Source organism: Thunnus albacares, chromosome 9 (genome assembly GCF_914725855.1).
Source record: "Thunnus albacares chromosome 9, fThuAlb1.1, whole genome shotgun sequence".
Classification (NCBI taxonomy): domain Eukaryota; kingdom Metazoa; phylum Chordata; class Actinopteri; order Scombriformes; family Scombridae; genus Thunnus; species Thunnus albacares.
In genome coordinates this window covers 18,720,353-18,740,499 of record NC_058114.1, presented here as the reverse complement: position 1 = coordinate 18,740,499, position 20,147 = coordinate 18,720,353, and the positions used below count along the sequence as shown (strand labels likewise).

General features: G+C 43.4%; 1 protein-coding gene across 1 annotated transcript; it reads right to left on the bottom strand.

Annotated features, from left to right (window-relative positions):
• Positions 1-5,224: 5,224 nt before the first annotated feature.
• enc3 (ectodermal-neural cortex 3) lies at positions 5,225-17,436 on the bottom strand. Its single transcript, XM_044361668.1, has 4 exons — positions 17,131-17,436; positions 14,846-15,880; positions 13,967-14,742; positions 5,225-6,784 (listed from the first exon to the last, which is right to left on the bottom strand). Exons 2-3 carry the CDS (start codon positions 15,866-15,868, stop codon positions 13,996-13,998), a joined length of 1,770 nt encoding a protein of 589 aa, XP_044217603.1. The 5' UTR covers positions 15,869-15,880; positions 17,131-17,436; the 3' UTR covers positions 5,225-6,784; positions 13,967-13,995.
• Between the last annotated feature and the right edge of the window lie 2,711 nt (positions 17,437-20,147).

Sequence of the window (20,147 nt, the reverse complement as noted above, 5' to 3'; positions counted from 1 at the left end):
TATCAAAACCCCTGCCGTGCCATCCCAACCTTCATCAACCCCCTCGTTCAGCCTCACTCCAACCCAACTGGGAATTCATCTCTGTTTTATTAATGAGAATAAGAGGAAGTGTCAATTATGTTAAAAAAAAATCTCAGTTCCTGCAAAAAAACAAAGGGCTTTGTGGTGGTTTTGTGTTGAAGAGGAGGAGAAATGTATCTATTTGTACCACATGAATCCAAATATGTCAGGCTTGCCTGGAATGTCCGCTGGCTCGTCTCTGTTTTGCCCACAGTGCTGCTCATCGGCTCGGTCAGCGGACGAAGCTTTTGTGTGCTTTTCCTGTGAATGAAGCTGTCCTCGTGTTGGGTGATCACAATGGCTCTTCTATCAAACAAAATATTTCAGATAGTCCCTCCCACCTCTGTTTGCGAGAGGGAGAACACATGGGAGGGAATTTAAAAATGCCATTTGTGGGAGAGGTATGTGACTACACATTCACAAAATCGTTGGCTGCTTACATCAACAGGAAGAGCTTTTCTTGTTGTTAAATCGCAAAGGCAAATAGCTGTAAAATAGCTCGATGTGTGGTTGCATGTTTGTGCCTGAGTGTGAGTACAAAGCAGATAACACACACAGAACTGACTGAACAGTGGCTCATCAAAGGCCTGAACGCTGAACAATCAACTCTCTGACTGTCAGATCCATTGTACGCCTGCCAGACCCAAATACTAAGTCTCCTCTCTTCTGTTCTTCCCCCTGCAATTTACTGGGTAATTATTCCATTGTGTAAACAGCTATTACTGCGGCTGAATCCTGGCAAGTCTGAGAGCACTCTCCTGTCACAATGCTCATGTTTCTCACTCTCTCTCTTTTCTTTGTACAAAGCCACAGGTCTTCACTGCACAGACACTCGAAAATGAAGCCGTGAAATTAATCTGGTGAAGAGAGAGAGAGAGTCTGTGTCAAGTTATAATGGTAAAACGCTATATTTTATAATAAGCCTGCTTGAAAGAATGGGGCTGTATTTTTAGAGGTGAATTCCATAGCAGCTAATAACTTAAAGATACCTATCCACCATCTGTTTGCTATTGTGTTATGTTGTCTGCCAAAGCAGGATCGATGCATGTCCTTAATTTAGGATCATGGTATCAAACTGTATGATCAACAGGAAAAATCCAATACAAAATCAAATCCCAGCTTTGCAAGGACAGACAGTGTCAACTGGACTGAGCATGCAGCATCTGTAGTCATATGAAACTTAAAAGTTAAATTCATTGTACAAATACCGTTGGGGGTATAGATACTACAATAGATATTTGGCTATAATACCACACAGAACTAGCATAGTTACTCTGTCATGTGTAGAGGGTGCAATTAAATGTCACCTGATGAAGGTTTAAATTAAAAGGCTGCATCAAACTTTTATCAACATATTCATGGTCTTAAAAGGTGGAAAGTGTGAGTGCAGATTCAATATGGACACTTCAGGTCTCCTTTTTCTTCTTGGTGCTCCCCCTCCCCCCCACAAACACACACACACACACACACACACACCTCCTGCTTAGACAGCAGAGACGAGACAAACTCTGCATTCGCTCCAATGGTTAGGCTGTCTGACTGGCTGTCTCTCTGTCTCACACTCTGTTTACTCCTCATTTGCTTACCCAGTCAGCTCTGAAACCTCAGAGTTGCTGCCAGCAGAGATGCCCACAGTCGGAGAGAAGGAGGAGAGAGATGCCACAACCAGCATAGACACAAAGGAGGGCAACAACACTGTTCAATAAGGCTTGTAGTGTCTTTCTTAGTATTCACACCAATAAAGCAAGAGACAGAGAGAAGAAGATTGATGTTTGCTGACAAGAGCTTTGCAACACGGGAGACTAATGTAACATTGAGAGTCCACTCTCAGACAGTCTACTGTTTTTTCAGATATGGCTCCTGGTGGTATTTCAATCCTAACACACACAAAAAACTCAAATTTCAGAATTGAATTGCTCATCTCATCTTTCTATTTGTGATCACAATCCCACATATTCTATGTTTGTAGTTACAGTGGTATAACCAAACATAATATTTCAAGATTTTGTTGGTTTATTTCTCCTTGTATAGTGTTTTAAGTTCAGACTCAATAGCAGTTTTTTGCTGTCTGGACTGATCTGATTTGACCAGAAGGTGCATATTGATCTTCCCCTTTGCTGTGAGGTTTCCTGGCCTGAAGGGGAGTCCTCCAGGCCCCCCGGGGAAGGTGAGAGGAGGTCGATTCTGGCCTCATCCAGGAGTCTTTGTCCCAGTCCAGAGCAGGCGGAGGCCCCAGCTGGGGGTCTCAGGCCAGCAGACACACGCCTATATTTGGGTGGAGAGGCAGCGTGCATCGTCCCTGTCCCTGTTCCACCTCGCTGCCTCCTTTCTTATGGGTTAACAAGAAGCCTTACTGCCCCCCCACCCCCGACACACACACACAAACACACAACCGCACCACCACAGACACACATGCACATCAAGCATAAATTCACATGGGCGCAGAAACCACACACACACACACAACCACACCACCACAGACACACATGCACATCAAGCATAAATTCATATGTATACAGAAACCACACAAACACACACACACACATGCGTGCACGCACACACACACAAACATGCACAGAGACCCCACATATCCTTCAATCCAGGATCCAGATTGTTATGGCGGTTTGTCCTCTTTCGCTCCCTTTATTCTCCTCCCTCCCTCCTTTCTTTTTTGTTTTGGCGGCCTCTGAAGTTCTTTTGTCTCCAGCCGACTTTCAAATGACTATTTATTCGCTGTGGTTTAATTGTGTTGTCGGCAAGATCTGTTTGAAATTACTCGGTTTGCACATTTTGCATTACAATAGGAGCCATTGACCAGCCTGCTCATCCCGCTGTCCAGTGCCAGGTCCCCTTTCAGAGAGGCGTGTTTCATCTTTTTATGCACTTCTGCATTGTATTTAAAAATCCATAAATTAACCTTTGATGAATCTCTGTACTCATACTGGCACAAACATGTCCACATGCTTGATTGGACATAGCCTGTTACAGGCATGATGTCATGGCTGCAGAAGGGGATTTTTGGAGCCGCGTCTTGTTTACATCCAATTAACGGCATCCTTTGAAGTTTTTTTGCGGTTGGATTTGAAAAGATTCAATAACGCCGTCGCATTATGTCACTCAAGTGTTTGTTTTAGGGCATCTCTCTCAAGATTTTTATGTAATTTGTTTCACAAATCCTGTAATTTATAGACAAATCAGTTTGTGTGTGTGAGGCACTTTTGAGTGGGATATTTTCTGTTTATCAAACATGTAGATGTTTAGATCATTGTACCCCATGTTTAAATATTGAGAACATGATGTTGCAGCTGCCAACTGAAATGTTAATTTGATATTCAGATCACTCAGAGCACAACTTGCAAACAGCTTGCAAAACATTCAGCAAGCTGTTTCCCTCGAGTCACTCAGTCTACATTTTATTTTGCTCCCTCCTTCTTGCCATCACACACACACACACACACACACACATACACACTGGTGTAGGTAACTCATCTTCTTCTTCATCTTTTCCGACCAAAGCACAGTGGTGAGTGGAGATGGAGATGAGTGGTGAGGAAAAACTGAACAAGAGGTTCAAAATGTTAGTGATGGCCTAAAAGGACAGTTAGTACGCACACAGTAACCTTTAGTAAAGGTTAAACTTTATTTTTAATCCTGTAATAAAAAACAAGTGTAGGTCTACCAGAGCAGATGTTTCAGTGTTTTTCATGAGCGTTCAGTCATATTGTCAGATTTCTCCTCCTCTTCCCTCATCTTTTTTTAAACCACACTTTGCCCAAAGTCACTCAAAACAGCCACATAACATGTTTTCAAATCAACCATTTAAGGTCCACTTACTAGCTTTTTTTGGAGCTCTCAACTGAGCTTTTAAACTTTCTCAATCTGCTGAGGAAAGATTGCCGAAAAGAAAGTAAACGGACCCTGAGTTAAGATGTTTTTGTTGTTTTTTGGTCAATTTAATGTTTCCAAGGTCAAGAATGAAAATCCAAACTGAAAGAACAGTCTGTATTTCATCAAACCATGACAGTAAACGATGTTACATTACATTTACTGGGCAGACGCTTTTGTCCAAAGCGACTTACAATAAGTGGTTACAGTGTAATATATTCAAACTCAAAAGGCACAAGAACCTTAAAACTTGAAGTGCAAACCTCCTAAATAAACAGTTAAAAGTACATTAGAGAGCTACAACTTACTGCTCAAACACCAAAATAGATTTATAACATGTGCAGGGCCTCCATTAACATAAGAAGACTGGTGATGGACTTTTTTTAGTAATAATTTTTTGGCACTTTATATCCATGTGGATTTCTCTTTTGATTAGTAAAACAATAATTTCACTTATACCCACTTCACCAGACCTTTAAAGATTCCTCTACTTGGTGTTTAAATAATCTGTTGTCAGATCCTCTGAGGGACAAATGCTCTCACCAAAACAGCAGTTGGCTTTGCTTTCCAGAAACTCAAATTTAATGAAAAGTGAGAGAAAGAGCCGTCAAGTGATGCCCGATTTCAGACTGGAAGTGGCTTGTTTAAACACTGCAAGCAAAGATGGCTCAGTAGCAGCTCAGACGTCACAAACATCTCCCAAACTATGAGCCTGCAGGCAGCACATCCAGAACCACCTCCCTGAACCTGAGTGTGGGTACATTCCTCTCTGGCTCTCCTCCCTGCCAGTCTGTACAAATACGCCAACCAGACTTCTTCCCATCCAACGCCCAGTCTGGACTTCAGCGGTTTCTCACGTAAACCTGCAGCTGTGGAGTGAGAGGTATGAAGGCGCATCACCTGACTTAACACTGTGTGGCATTATCACATTCTTCAAGCTTTGAGGGTTATAATGTGTGTGCACATCTTAAAATGGTGAGCAGCAGAGGCTTGCACTTCACATACCACATAACCATGATGTGTGATATTGCTACGACAAGGGGGTATTATAAGATAGAGCGTGGACTGTTCATCTGACTGAGTCCTCAGCTCACAGACAGACAGGAGGAAAGAGACGGGTGTTCCTGGTAAATACCAAAAAAAACACTCCTAACCTGCGTTTGGAAACTATTCAGGGCACGTTAAGAGTACCTGTGATTATATGGCTGCCCACGCTGTTTTAATGACACAGCTGCCAAATTCCAATCATTCCCTGGAAAACAGAGGAAAAACAACGGAGTACGTTTTCAACAAGATGCCATTTATTGACACGATGAACTGTAGAAACATGGACAAGACGTGAACTAACAGATGGTCTATCAGTAATAGCTTAATATATCAGAATGTTTGATACATCGGAGACTTGCACACAGAGCAAATGAAGTCTGTTGAAAGAGAAATAACTCAATTATTTGCTACAAAAAGGCTTTGATTATTCACACTACCCGTGCTGGGCTAAGACAAAGATACAAAATTAAGACCATTAAGAGATTTCTTTGTACAAATTGTGCAAATCAAAGGCTTCTAGAAATTAATTACAAAGCAAATATACAAACTACACACAAGAGACTTCTATTTAAAAAAAAAAAAGGTACTCAAATATGAAATGAAGCTAAAAATTATTTTTTAACTACTTTGGGCACACTTAACTTGTGTTATTTCAGTCCAGAATAACACTAAGGTTAGCTATTCAGCTTTTGGCAATATTTGTGTTTTAAATATGACCGCTGCAGTGAAGCGCAATCATACAACGTACGGATGTCTTCTAAAATAAGAGTTCTCAAAAATAGTATATTCACAAAAACATTTAAAAACAGAAAACTAAGAGATTACCCTTCCTTGAACAAATACAGGCAATGCCCATCTATACAGAAAACAAACTATACATAACCCTGAGACACAAAACACAGAAAGAAAAAATGACACGACTGGCAAAAATCATCTCTTGAAATAACATCTTGAAACAGAAAAGTAACTTCTTCAGCCGTAATCGGCCACATTCTCTCTCTTGCGAGCGTGTATTTTAAGTGGAGGAGGAAGATACAAATTTAGCTCACCAAAATTGAGGGAAGCCCAAGTCCAAAAGTTTAAAAATACAGACAGGAAGATTGTTTCTGTGCACAAAATCATACACTTCCCCAAATGTCTTCTCTCCTTCCTTGTACGCCTGGCAGAGCAAAGGTCTAATTCAGTCTATCAGCAGTCCAAATAAATTACACCTGAGTACACGCCCTGTGTCGGGAGGCCAGCTGACTTTCCTTTTTAGTTAACTGTAAAACATCGTGTCGTTAAACTGCTAATCTAGTGGCGGGATGATGTTTGATGTTGGGAGTGAGTCAGTTGAGCAGTACAGGGCTGACACACAGTCACAGTAGCTTATTCGCCCCAGGAGGTGGAAAGAGAGAAAGTTTCTGTGCAGAGATCACTCCAAGGCAGACCAAACATTCCTAATGCCCAGAGCACACATCTCTGCTATCGCTGTGTCTCCCGGCTGTGCTTGGCATGTTATACAGAGACGACCGTGAAGGCCCCGCAGTGGCTACATGGGAAAGTTACACAAGAAGTATGAGTAAACAGATCAGGTGGAAAGAGGCCGGGGGCGGGCAGGCGAGGAGACTTCCAGTCTCTGGGCTGTTTCCAGGAATCAAGCCTTCAGTCCACTGAAGATACTGTGAATCAGGCTGGATGGGCCCACAGCAGGAACACACAGACCCTTCCTCTTCTTCCTCCTCCTCTTCCTCCTCCTCGCTGCAGCCAGTGTAGGGAGACACATGCCTGCATACCAGACACCACGGCTGATCTAGGGAAAGAGACAGGGTGACAGAGATAGATTAATGCTCCAGTCCTTAATGTTCAAGTCCTGTGAACTGCTGTATGAGGACCCTGTGAAGGCCGATCACATGACCAGAGGGGCGGCCTGGATATTCTCAGGGAACAGAAAAAGGAATGCAGAGACTTCTGTCCTCTGGGCTACACATCAGCTTATCACCATGCCATTTTATCAGGCTTACCCACATAGCGTTAATAATGCCCCAGGACGGCCCGTTATTTAACCAAAGTCCTCCTGGCATGTGGGATTAAGCTGCTCAAGCCATTTATGTCGCTTGGTAATAAATATCTGAGGGTGGCAGTGGAGAGGACTCCTCTCTGTAGAAATAAGCTTCTCTGGATTCAGAAGAGGCGGTGATAAAAAACACAGACATTCCTAAACCATCTGCTTCATCCGGATATAATTCATACAGAATGAGGCCTTCTTATGGTTCAATTTTCAAATTCCTGCATGTGTTAAGCACCTTTTTTTTTTTTTTTTCATACTACAAACACTCCTGAATTCTTTGGAATCTCTCGTCTCCGGCTTTCTCTGCAACCTCAGATACTTCGGTGTCTAATTTGGTGGATATTTGGAAAGAAATGTGAATGTGATGTTTATCTCTGATTTGCATGTTTTTGATGATAACTCAGGGTGTGTGTGTGTGTGTGTGTGTGTGTGTGTGTGTGTGTGTGTGTGTATAGAGCAGAGGGGAAGAGAGTTGACACTTACAGGCAGCCTCTGCTCGGGGCTTGTTTGGATAACCTAATGAGCTCTAATTTCCATGGCTGACAAAGCCGGCCGATACTACAGAAGCCTTCACTGATCCATATGCATCTGCTGCTGTTGTGAATACACCGCCCGAGGCTTAACAGTAGGACACAGCCAGAGCACCGCACTACAGGAACCACAACAGGGAGGCAACAAACAAGCTTCATATTGAGCAGCAGAAGTGAAATATTGTCATATAGGTTGAATTAAATATAGGATCTTGCATTAAACCAGCTTGCTAAGCTTTGCATGACTTGTTTGTACATAGTAAATGCAAAGAAGGTTGCACATTTTCAGTTGAAAGGCCTTACGGCAGAAACAGACTAGGGCTGGATATAATCTGTAGTTTTTTGAACTAGGGCCGATGCATTACTCCAGTTTTGGTACTAATACTAAAAGTTTTCATGACAAAATCCCATCATTTACCTCCTTGAACTCCCCCACCAAACCCCATTCCTTTAACAAAAGACTCCAAGTCCCAAATTGTCTTAACGAAAGCAGATGCACAAGAACTTTGCCTAAATTCAATCGTCTAGATTTGGCAACATTTTTATTTAAAGCAGGAACTGGCTGATGAAGGTAAACAAAACAAATAAGCAAACTTATAAATTCCATTCAGTGTCATATTTCAGTACTTAACAGTTCAGAAAAGGTATTTGAGTTTGATACTCGGCCCTAAAACCGACCGGTTAGCGTACATTCACTGCAAGACAAACTCTGCTCACCCTTTCTGATCAAAGCCCGAGTGAGGCAGCAGCACTTATCACGTGCAACTGCAAGCCTGATGGAAGTTTCCACTGCTGCTCTGTGTGTACATAAGCATGGGTCACTGCCTGCTCTTCTCCAGTTCTGCTGCTGCTGCTGCTGCTGGTCTAATCTCTCTGAAGTGCAGATAATGAGGAGCATGCCTCTGAATCTTAAATACTCTCTGCTGAGCTCCAACCATCGCAATATCACTCATAAGAGTTGCAGCTTTACCTTTCAGTCGTCTATCTCTGTCTACATCTATGCCGTCAAGCCAGCTGCATGATCTGAACTCAGGTCAACGATGTGAAGAAGGTGCAGAGTTTATTACAGTCAGTATCGCACAGATTGAAAAGACTTCTTCTGTAATTTCTTGTGCATTACTGAACTTCTTCAACATGAATAGCAGTCCAGAGAGGAACAAAAAGTTGGACTGTCAAAAAGTATTCGACAGAGATACACTTTGACCTACAAAGGTTATATGTCTGTCATCACTAGTGCATCCATCAAACAACACCATCCCTGTCTAACATCATCATACTTCAGCTCTGTCAGCCACAACAAGGCTCCTGTTGTCACCAGAAATGATCTCCGGCCCGTCTCACCGTTCCTTCATTACTACCCGTCATGTCAACATCACTTATACACTGGACACACTGTTCACCTTTCACCCATATTAGTAATGACAGTCGTTTGTATAGACGTCTCATCCTGATTCACATTGAAACTTTGTGTTTTTACATTCTCGCTGTAGCAAAGTAAGTAAAACTGACCTTCACAAATTAAATGTTTTGAGTGAATAAGAGTTGGATGTGAACAGGTGGCGGGGTTAATAACTGTCACCCAGATGCCCTGTGTGCTTCTTCGGTCTGGCCCGCTGCAGGAACCACAGTGTGCTGCTGGGAGGGACGGAGGGAGTCCATGTGTCCTTCAGCAGACTGAACAGATGGTCTGGGAATGAAGTGATTGGATCTGGTTCTCTGAGATTTAACCTGACTCACTCTTGTCTGCTCCCATCATATATCTTTCTCCTCAAATATTAAGCTTTTGTACGACTTAAAAATTACACACCGTCCAGCTGAGACGGCACACAGACCATGACATTAGATCACATTTATCAAATGAATGACACGTGTATCGCGCCATTCATCTCCATTTTCTTTCAGCTCGATCGCGGCGTGGACTGCATCTGCGTCTTCCAGAGACCCAATTACCCACGATACACAGAACCAAAGCTAACTCCCTTTTTCTTAATCTGTCCCTTGTGTCCAACATGGCCTGTGCCATGTTTACTAATGACCACCTAGAATTCCACTGTATTGATTCATGTGTGAATAACAGTCACTTCATTTACATGAGCTTGTATTATTTTCAGGGACAAATAAAAGACTCTGAGATGAGCTCAGAGAGAGAGAGACACACACACAAGCGTCTTGGTACAGCTGCAAAGCCTAATGAGCCACGTCTTGATGAATTCTCGCAGAAACGTTAGTCTCCGGTTTTAAGACTGGAACAAAGAGGGCCTCTGTAACTGAATACGCGCCACTTCAGTACTACTTCAGAGGCGCAAATATTACGTAATTCAGATTAATTACCAGGCAGACACACTCTGTCCCATCCCAGCTGGCTTCCTGAAGAGGCCCCTGTAACTGTATGACAGCTCGTCTCTTTTTGAGAGTGTAATCAAATTAGTCTGGGTGATTATTCAGCCATTTTAAGCATCTTTCCCCCTTTTCCTTTTTGTTACTCGCAGCATGGAGAAAAGACCAATAAAAACTCCATTAAGTTTATGCATATTCAAGGAGTCGCGCCAAGGGCTGTAATGTGGCAGATTGATTACTCGAGGGACTGGAGACAAAGTGTGTGTGTGCACGTGCTACCTCTAACGGTGTATGTGTGTGTGTCGTTGTTGTACACAGATGCCACAATAAAAGCTTCATTCAGCTTGTGTTCCTGGTGGCCCTCACAGTGAGGCATTAATAAAACATTAGTATTGAGTGACTGGGGCCTCTGCACTCCTCCTCCATGATCCCACCGTGACCTTTTCATTTTACAGCAGCTGTCTGGGGATGCAGAGAGCCCGCCAAGGACTCCCTCGGTGACCCATGCCCTCTCCAGGTGTACCCTATCACACAGAGCCGTGCCCACCTCGTGAGGGCTTCGGTTGAAGCCGTTAAAAAAAGGAGAATGCTGCTTATGTCTGTGAGTGGAGAGAGGTGACGAGGAGGGAGGGATGGAGAAGGAGAAGGGAGGAGGAGGAGGGGGCGCTGAGAAAACAAAGGCTCAAGCATATACAATAGTCATTTCTGGGGCCGCCACAGTTCAGTGGTTTAAAGAGAGAGACTGTGCTGAACTTTGTGCAGGGATCTCCGGTTACATCCTGGTACCAACAACTGACCAGATTACACCCTGACGCTACTCTGCCAACTACCTCCAAAACACACACTGAAATATAATTTGAAGCCTTGCTGGCAACTGTCAAGACTGTAAAGGAAAAAGTCAAAATATGGAAATTAAATCCGCATGTTTTTAGTGCGTTTGAGAATGTTAAAAGTTTATTTGCCTCTCCCCTCCTGACCATAACAAATACGAGCCATAATGCTTTTACTTTTACAAATACTTTTCCATCAACAGCGGGTTCTGGCTTGGCCCTGGAGTCTGTGGTTAGTCACATCTGGTGGAATAGCACAGCAGGGCTACAAACTACAGTAGGTGGTGACAAAAAGACCAGAAAGGCTGGTAATCCCATACAGGATTGAAATGCCTCAACCGCAAGGCAACATTAACAAATCTTTACTAATGGGAATGCAGGCCACACCTTCATTCCTCCCAAATTAGAGTAAGGATGGCTGGCTGTTTAAAGGACAAGCAATGCCAGCAATGCAACTGCCTGTGTGTGTGTGTGTGTGTGAGCGTGTGTGAGAGAGACTAAATAGTATGCGTGGAAAACGAGTGGTTTCACAACTGTGTAAAAACTCAAAACACTACTAGTGAATACTTGAACAGCTGACTGGTGGTTTTCGGCCCTGTACACGTAAAAGGAGTGCATGCACACACATAAACACACACACACACACACACACACACACACACACACACACACTCGCAATTATTTTTCCTCTCTGACCCCAGCTGAAAGTTGACAGCCTCAGGAGCAAAGTATTTTTAGGCAGGCGTTAGTCTCGGCTGCCAAATGGTGCAAAATATAGCTTAGCTTCTTCTGGTCTTACTCGCCCTCCACTTCTTCTCCTTCTCTCTCTCTCTCTCTCTCTTTCTGTGTGTGGGTGTGTGCGCACGTCTTGTTGTTCCCTAGATTTTTGCCACTTCAGCCCTCCTCTCAAGTCCCACTGTTGCGGGCGAGAGAGAAACAAGCAGCGTCAGGGTAGGACGCCTGCTTAACAAGCGAGACTTGTGGAAATCTGAGCTTTTTCCATCTCTGCTGTAATTAAACATAAAGGCAGTCGGCAGTGGGATGGGAGCTACGGTAACTGCAAGCGTTCATAGGGATGCAGCGCCTTGATCTTTCATAGCCAGCCTGTCTGTCTCCATCCCAGCCCCAAAAACCTTGGCTACCATGGAGACAGTGGTCCATACCAGCAGCCTCGTAACACTAAGTCCCCAGCTCCATCAGATCCAGCTGTTTACTGTAGACACAAGTCACACATAAGCCCTCAGCTTCTCACTTGCTTCCGCTCAGCTTCAGAGTTCTTGGCAGCATAACAAAGAGCTCATTTGGAGACACTTCCCTGTTTGCCAGACAGAAAAAGCAGTTGTTTTGCAATATAGAGGACAGTGATCTATTCAAATCTCAGTCACGGACGCTGACCAATCTACCAAACTAAGTATGGATCAATATAGAAAGGTATTTAATTTACTTCTATATTCATATTTACATCAGCGTCACTGATGGAATTTATTTCTTGATAACTAAAAAGCCTTTGAAAGTCAACTGTTAAGGGGGCACTGAAATAAATGCAAACACCACAAGTTTTTATAATACGATCATGAATTTGCAAGCCAGATGTTTTCATGAGTGTACGATTCACATTCATGATTTGTATTCATGTTGTTGAGAACATTTGCTAACAAAGGTTGTTCCAGTCTAGTTTAAAGCAACACTTTGACATTTTGGGAAATTCACTTCTTTGCTTTCTTAGTGAGTTATTGATACTCTAAACTTCTCAACTCTCAGTAGAAAAGTGAACAGACTGGAGCTTTATGTCAAATAGACTGCATTAGACCAGTGACCCTATTAGACAAAATAATAGGACAGACGTGCATTGTGAAAGCTCAGTGAATCTAGTCGGTGTAATAAAACCCTGCCCTGTTCTTTCTTTGAAATTTCATTGCTCTAATAAAGATAAAACCATAAACCAACAATAAAGATGCAACAGAGTCTGAGCTTTTAAAAGCAAATCCAATGACTGGCGCAGCAATGAATTATTTTCCATTGATTGCATCAGGGCTATAAGATAATATATAAATATGATCAAAGGACGGGCTTTGTGCCATGAAACTTAAAACTTCCTCTAACACCATCGGGCTCACTTAAAAACAACCAGCAAATCTTCGAAATATCAGTGAATTTCCAGTTCCTTTTTAATCTCCTAGCCCCTCCGTCCCTCTGGCCGAGCTCACCCTGTGAAAACACCTCAGGAAAAATGTATCATCTCTTATCTAACAAGAAGCTGTGAAAACTGCCACCTGTCGTTCCTTCGGGCAGATTAGGCTGAGCATTTATTCACTGTTATGGCATGTTGCATTTCAGTCAATCATATTTTCATACCCTTGAGATGGACCCCCCCCCCCCCCTAAAATTCTTGATAAGATCTGATCTAACTTTTTTTTTTACTTCAAGCAGATTACTCTTCCATCTGAACATATGGTACTGAAATAAGTTTTTATTATCCTGTAAAGCACTGTGTAAACATAATTTAAGAACAGGTGCTCTTAGTGTAAAAGTATATTATTTTTATTGAGAAAATGGGTTAGGATTAGTTAAGTCTTTAGAAGTGCATCTATCTTTTTGTGGATACATATAAAAAGCCAATTAAACGTATTTTTAGGTTCTTTCTTTCTCACCAAAACCTCCTCGCCCTCCTCTGGCTCCAAGCTCCTTCATATGTCAAACACCATGTGTCACATCCCCTTATATACCTTGCAACTGTTTCAAGGTACTGACTGACTCATTACAGTTAACCCTGCGGAGCGTCCTTCCCTCTCGCCTTCCCAGTGCTACAAGCACAGACCTGATCCCCGCCTCTCCACCTCGCTCCCCTCAGTGACAGAGGTCTTATGTTGTAGCTCTCGCTCTGTAATTACCAGCACCGCTGACATTCCTCTTGTGCTCTAAACCAGGACTCCACCATGTTTATCCAACACCCAGCCGTCACAGCAGCTAGATAATGTGTAACTGTAACCACTAGCAACGCTGAAAACAGTCGGGGGTTTCAAACTGGCCTCGTCCAGTTTGGATTGACCTTCGTCTGGGTCTATTAACTAACTGACAGCCTGGTTTGAATTAATTAAAAATGTTGCTTTTCATAAAGTGAGCTCCCATATATAGTATTATCTGAAAATAGGAGTGACACTATGAATAGCACGTATAATTGACATCTTGTTTGTTTGCGTCAGTTTAAAGAAACTGAAATTACTCACCGATGAAGCCTTGAAGAGTCAGTGTCTCTCTAGGCTGGGAGGTACTTCCATGTGCTGACGAATGCGGTGGGAATGAGTGAGTAGGGCACACTGGTCACACTGTCCCAAGAGTCCGATGATGGATCATAACAGTCTAATGTCTTACACCTCTGAGCCCCAAAGTAACCTCCAACCACATATAGTCTGTTTCCTGACGCCACTGCATGACAGCTGATCCGTTTGGCCGTTACGTCACCAAACTTTGACCACTGGTATGTCTCGCTGTTGAACCGGTACGCAGAGCTGGCTGAGAACTCTGTGTCACCCCCGATCACAACAACGTGATTGCCGACCACGGCCGCTGCTGTGTAGCGCCACAGCTGTGGACAGGCAGCCGGTACTGACCACCGGTTCTGGCAAGGGTCAAAGCACTGGACCTTGGGATATTTGTCTCTGTTTACACTGGTCCCTCCAAAGGCAAAGAGTTTGTTTTTCGCACCAACGACGGCAGCGTTGCTCACGCCTTCTCTGAGCGGAGCCACGAGGGTCCATTTATTTGTCTGAGGGTCGTACTGCTCCACCTGTTTGAGAGACACAGATGGAGAGGCAGGGAAGGATCCTGCAAGAGAAGTGTGTCCTCCCACAACAAACAGCATGTGGTCGAGCTCCGCAGACCCATGACCGAACCTGGCTACTAACATGGGTGCAGCTTTGGACCACTCATCGTGTAACGTGTCATAGACCCAGACATCTTTGGAGGCCCCATTCTCTGAGCCACGCCCTCCAGTAACATATACCTGAGACACAGAGAGAAAAAAAAAAATCACATTATAAGTACAACTGTAATATATATTTTTTAATTTTCATGTAATCATTTTCATATCCAGATCACATGCGTACCTTGCAGCCAATGGCACAGGCGCTGCATTCTTTTCTGGGGCTGGGGATGTCTGTTTTGGGGGTGATCTCCTTGGTCTTGTTGTCGATCACGTAGACTTTGTCACACATGAACGTCTGTCCTCCCAGCAGCAGCAGGGCCTGGCTGACCTTTCTCGGTCGGGCACAGAACCCTGTTACGATACCGTCGTTCTGGAGGATCCTCATCTTACACCGCACAGCATCTTCAACGATCTCCCGGCCCACTTTGTGACACATGACCAGCTCCTCTGAAGCAACGTTCTTCAGCAGGTACGTCTCGGGGAGCAGCGCCAGACGGACACAGCGCAGCAGCTCAGGCAGCTCGCTGTGCCTCTGCTCCATGTCTGCCTTGACCCAGTCGATAACCGCCTCGTACACCAGGCTCTCATCCTCCACCTCCAGTTCCTCACTGAGGATCAGCTCCTGGACTTTATCTCTGGGCAGGTTCAGGAAGTCCTCTGTCTTGTAGAGGGTAGCAAAGTTTGCCAGGCACATTCGCCACGACAGCTCATACAGTCTCTGGCACTGGTGGGCATCTGACAGCAGCATCATCCCCAGACAGTTGGACTGGTGGAGGTTCTTTTCTAGAAAGTCTGCCGCTGCGTCCCTGATGTCGTGGAACTGAAGCATGTCACCGGCCTCGAGGAGTGACTCTGCATTTTCCTCGTTAATGATGATTCGTGCTGAGTAGGCATAGTCAAGCAAGAGCTCCAGCACCTCCGGATGGAGAGAGTCGTGGAAGTTGACTTCAGCATCACGGCTCTCCCTGAGTCCACCACTGAACATGGCCTCAAAATATCGACTACAGGAGGCCAGGACGGCCCGGTGGCAAGGGAAAGCCCGGTTCCCGGCTTTCAGCAAAACATCCGTGAAGACTTTTCGTTTGCGCAGCAGGTTGAGTTGGGTCAACAGGCTGTCAGCGTGGGACGTCTTGTGGAAGAGATGGATATTCATGGAGCCGGAGCTAGAGCGAGACTTTCGGTTTTCGTGGTTACTGACGGACATCTTGACTTTGACCTGGGGAAGGTAATACAAAAGAATATATTTAAGAACAAGTGGGAAGAGCCACTGCTTCATATTTGTTTTATGATGGTGGAACCTGAGGAAGACATTTTATGAATGTCACACACCCTTCTTTTGATGTGAACACTCAAACAACACATTAGCAACACAGTATGCCAACAGCTGGCGAATGGGCTGCTCACAAATAAAACACTCATATCAGTCCGCTGTTTTACAACGGAAATGATCTTCGGACTTTCGGGAGATGAAAGGCGATCAGATGAGGAGCACACCCACAGAAAGCCACTGGGTGTACACTGTGTGGCACAGCCATTTCGAACTATAAAACATACATCAATGTCAGTCAGTATTCAAGCATGTGAGAACAAATCAGCTACATTCATACAAGCTCACTGTTATTAATGACAGGCGAAGAAGCAACACCTGGGTGTGTTGCCCCATATCACATCTTTCCACCCCTATAAACATTTCAGGGTTGTGAGTCACCTCCAACCACAGCGAGAGCCAATAAATTCTTGCCAGCTTGTTCTGTTCCCTTGCTGGATCTCATACAAGATGGTGCCAAAGGCAAAGCTTTCAAGCCCACATAAGATCTGACACCTCAGACCATCTCCTTAAGGATAAAAATTATGTAACCACTGTGCAACAGATTAAAAAAAAAATCTTTCTTTTGATCATCTGCAGTGGGGTTTGACAGGCTGTGTGGGATGCTAATCTGGGGGTAGAAACATTCATGCTACATTTACAATAAGATTAACTTTATTGCATCTTGAAGATAAATACTGTGCACAACTTGAAAACGACCAAATAAATATATTCGCTTAAAGGCTTCCATTGTTTCATAGCAGATAAATGTAAGTCGGCTATTCAATCCCACTGAAAAGGGGGGGTTGGGGTTTAGGGGGGGGACTTCCGTGGAGGGACTCAGCGTGAAATCCAATTCGTTTTGTGCAGTAAATGTGAAACTACGGTCAGCACTTCAGCATGCGCTCAGCTTTCCTCCCAAGTTAGCAGCAGCCTGCAAACATCATCCAGGCTGCTACAACACACACACACACACACACACACACACACACACACACACACACACACACACACACACACACACAACATCAAAGGATCCCGTGTTTCAGTCTGTAACCAAACTTCTCACATTTCGGGAAGTTGCACAAATGTCAAACAAGCGTCATTGATCGATGCTTCAGCAGGATTAATTAACATGTAATTAATTAATTAACGCTTACCTTGATAGGAGCAAAGCCGATCCGGATTCTTTATCTCGGCTTCAACTTGTTCAGCCGTTGGTTTTTGTTTGAAGTTGTGGCACAATTTAGACCAAATCCGCCTCCCGAGTTTAAAACTGTCCTAACCTAAACCGCTGGAAAACCGACGAGCCATTTGTCTCCGTGGCGAGTTTTGAGTTTACGCGATCAAAACAATGTAACAAAAGAAAAAAAAAAGTTGGTGAGCTGTGTTTGCTCTCTGGAAGCCACGCAGCCTGCAGCAGAGCAACGAGCTGAGCGGAGCGCATAGAGAGAGAGAGAGACAGAGAGAGAGAGAGAGAAAGAGAGAGAGAGAGAGAGAGAGAGCACAGAGCTCAGTGTGGCTCCTCCTACTCCTGCTGCTGCTGCTGCCCAATGAGCTCAAACACACAAACATTGCTTTATTCTTTATCCCACTGCAGAGCCAGTAGTGTCACATATTACTGCCATAAAAACACAAAAACACCTGTCACCATGTTTCACCTGTTTCTCTTTTGAAAGAGCTCACAGAAGAAAATCTCTCATTTGTCACCATGGTGTCAAGGCAACAGGAGGGTAATTTAAAGAGCTTTGACATTAAAAAGACTACATATAAAGGAAAAGAAATGTATATAAAGGCACGTATAAATAGAATTAGTATGTATAATAGAAAATAAGCTAAAGGGTAATGAGATAAAATAGAAAGAATAAAAAAAGTCCAGTGGGAGATATGAATGAAAAGCCCCAAATTAAGTTCAATAAAAGGCCGCTGCAATAACAAAAGTTTCAAGCCAGAACTGAGAATTGAGGTAGATTTCAGGTTGGCGCATAGAAACTGAATGTCAGCTTCTCTATGTCATCAGAAACAGAATATATTTCCTTATATTCAGAATACATAACATTGTCACGACCTTGTCTCGGGTTCGAGCCCCCACAATGCAGGCGAGCATCTACTGTGTCGAACACTGATTGAATCTCTAACAGTCTGCTCTGTAGCTGTGTGCAGGGTCGTGGTCAGGATTTTAGAAATACAGAGGTCATGAGTCCCTCCAACAAAGTGATCAGCATCTCTGCTCTGCCAAGCACCAGGATCAGCGCTGCCCCTGCTCAGCTCAGGGTGCCAGCTCCACATAACAAACAGTCTTAATGATCATATGATGGCAGGTTAAAGTCCATCTGAGGGACCATGAGATTGTTTCTTCAGCTGAATTCTTCACATTTTCTGTAGGATTTAAGTACTCGTGAGGTTTACAGGAATTTATCAAGAATGCTCCTCACTTCAGAATAAGAATCAGCCAAGTCAGTCTGCACAAACAATGAACTTCATGGGCTGCTTAAAAAGGTATAACACAGAAGATATGAACAGCAGGATAACAATAGTGAAGTAGAAATTTGAGAAAATAGTTGTGTATGTAACTTTTATCTGAGTAATAGATAAAAGTTAGTAATGAAAGTAGAATTTAAAGAAGTAGAGACTCAAGAAATAAATGTCTTCTCTGTGAAAGATACACTGAGTTCTTTGTTGAGACATGTCCCAACATGTCAACATGTCTTGCAGGGATAATTAATAACATTAATGATGGCTGTATTCCATTTAGATGTGCCAATTGCACAAAACCAGTTTCTGGTAATGTCTGTGCAGGCTGCTTTTTGGGGTACTAGGACACTTAAATGGAGCAGAGCAATGGTTAATATTATTGGTTGCACCTGTGCTTTTCCTGCTGTGACAAGTCAAAGCGTCTCTGCTGTTAAAAAGCAAACAAGAAAGAATTGTAGTCAGAGATGTCACAGATCTACTTATATAATTTAATGGATCACAGATATTTGTAATGTTGTAAGTCTCATTTTTATTCAAACAATAGAGACTCTGAGGACATTTGGGGGTGGCAGGGTTTGATGGGGTCATGAACAGCTGCTTTTGAAGATTAAAAGGTGCTGCTGTGTGTGTGTGTGAGTGCAAAAGAGACAGTCAGGCTTCCTTTTTATCTACTATTTGCTCTTTTTTCCTTAAAAGAGATTTAAATCTGAGAGCTTCTTATATCTCAAGTTATCAAATGTCTTTTCTTACACTTGAACTAACCACTCAACTCAACCAACCTCCAAATTTGACACCGATAAACACACTCATGGGTAATTCACCTTCTCGTAACCATTGTTGCCGGTGCTCATTTAAGCCTCCCATGAAGCTGATGGGGCCAAATGCTTTCATACACACAAGTGTGCCTAAAGGAGATTAAGAATTTAAGAAGATTAGATTAATGAACTCATGATTGTAATCTAGGGTTAATTCATTTTACTGCACTTTAACCCAACCCCTCCCCTTCCCCCTTTCAAGCCCTGTGGCTTGAAGCCAAACTGGTCAAAGGACTTATGTGTATGTGTGTGTGTTTGCATGTGAGTGGGTGCGAGCATTGTGTAACCGGTCATTAATTACTCTTAGGCCGGCACGCCACTAATCAGACCCCCCACAATTATTCCACAGTGCCCCCCTGCATCGCAACAAGCCACTCACAGTGTCTGTTTAGATGACGGTAACCGTCACTCCATTGTTGCCTGCAGACTCACTGTACCACATATTTTTTTTACTCAAGGCAGGTGGTCTTCTCAGTGAGGTCATCCTATCTGAAACATAAGGAGAGGGGTCCTCAGAGGGGGTCATCCTCATGCCTCCTCATGGCCTCATGACTAAAAACAATGCAGAGGTTCTTATGTCTTTCTATTTCTGTAGTCAACTCCTGCTCTTCCTGTTATGTTAGTTTGAGGTAAATGTTTTATTTATTTACCCTTTCACCCAGAGCTAGTAGACAAGTTTAGTCTCTACTGAAATTTTAACTAATTCATCCATTTAAACAGAGCAATCGTACAATAACAAACTTGGAATGACTGACTATGTAAGTATACATTTAAAATGAATTAAAGAAAATATGTCATATTTTAAATTATGTACTGTCTCTGCATTTATTATTTAATTTATCTTCAAATAGTCTGCCATGGAGAATCAGAATATAATACGTGCTTGC

Excerpts from the sequence above, each read along its gene's own strand:
- enc3 (XM_044361668.1), bottom strand. The coding sequence starts at position 15,868 with ATGTCCGTCAGTAACCACGAAAACCGAAAGTCTCGCTCTAGCTCCGGC. Across the intron at positions 14,743-14,845 it reads CCTGTGCCATTGGCTGCAAG|GTATATGTTACTGGAGGGCG; the intron begins GTACGCATGTGA and ends TCTGTGTCTCAG.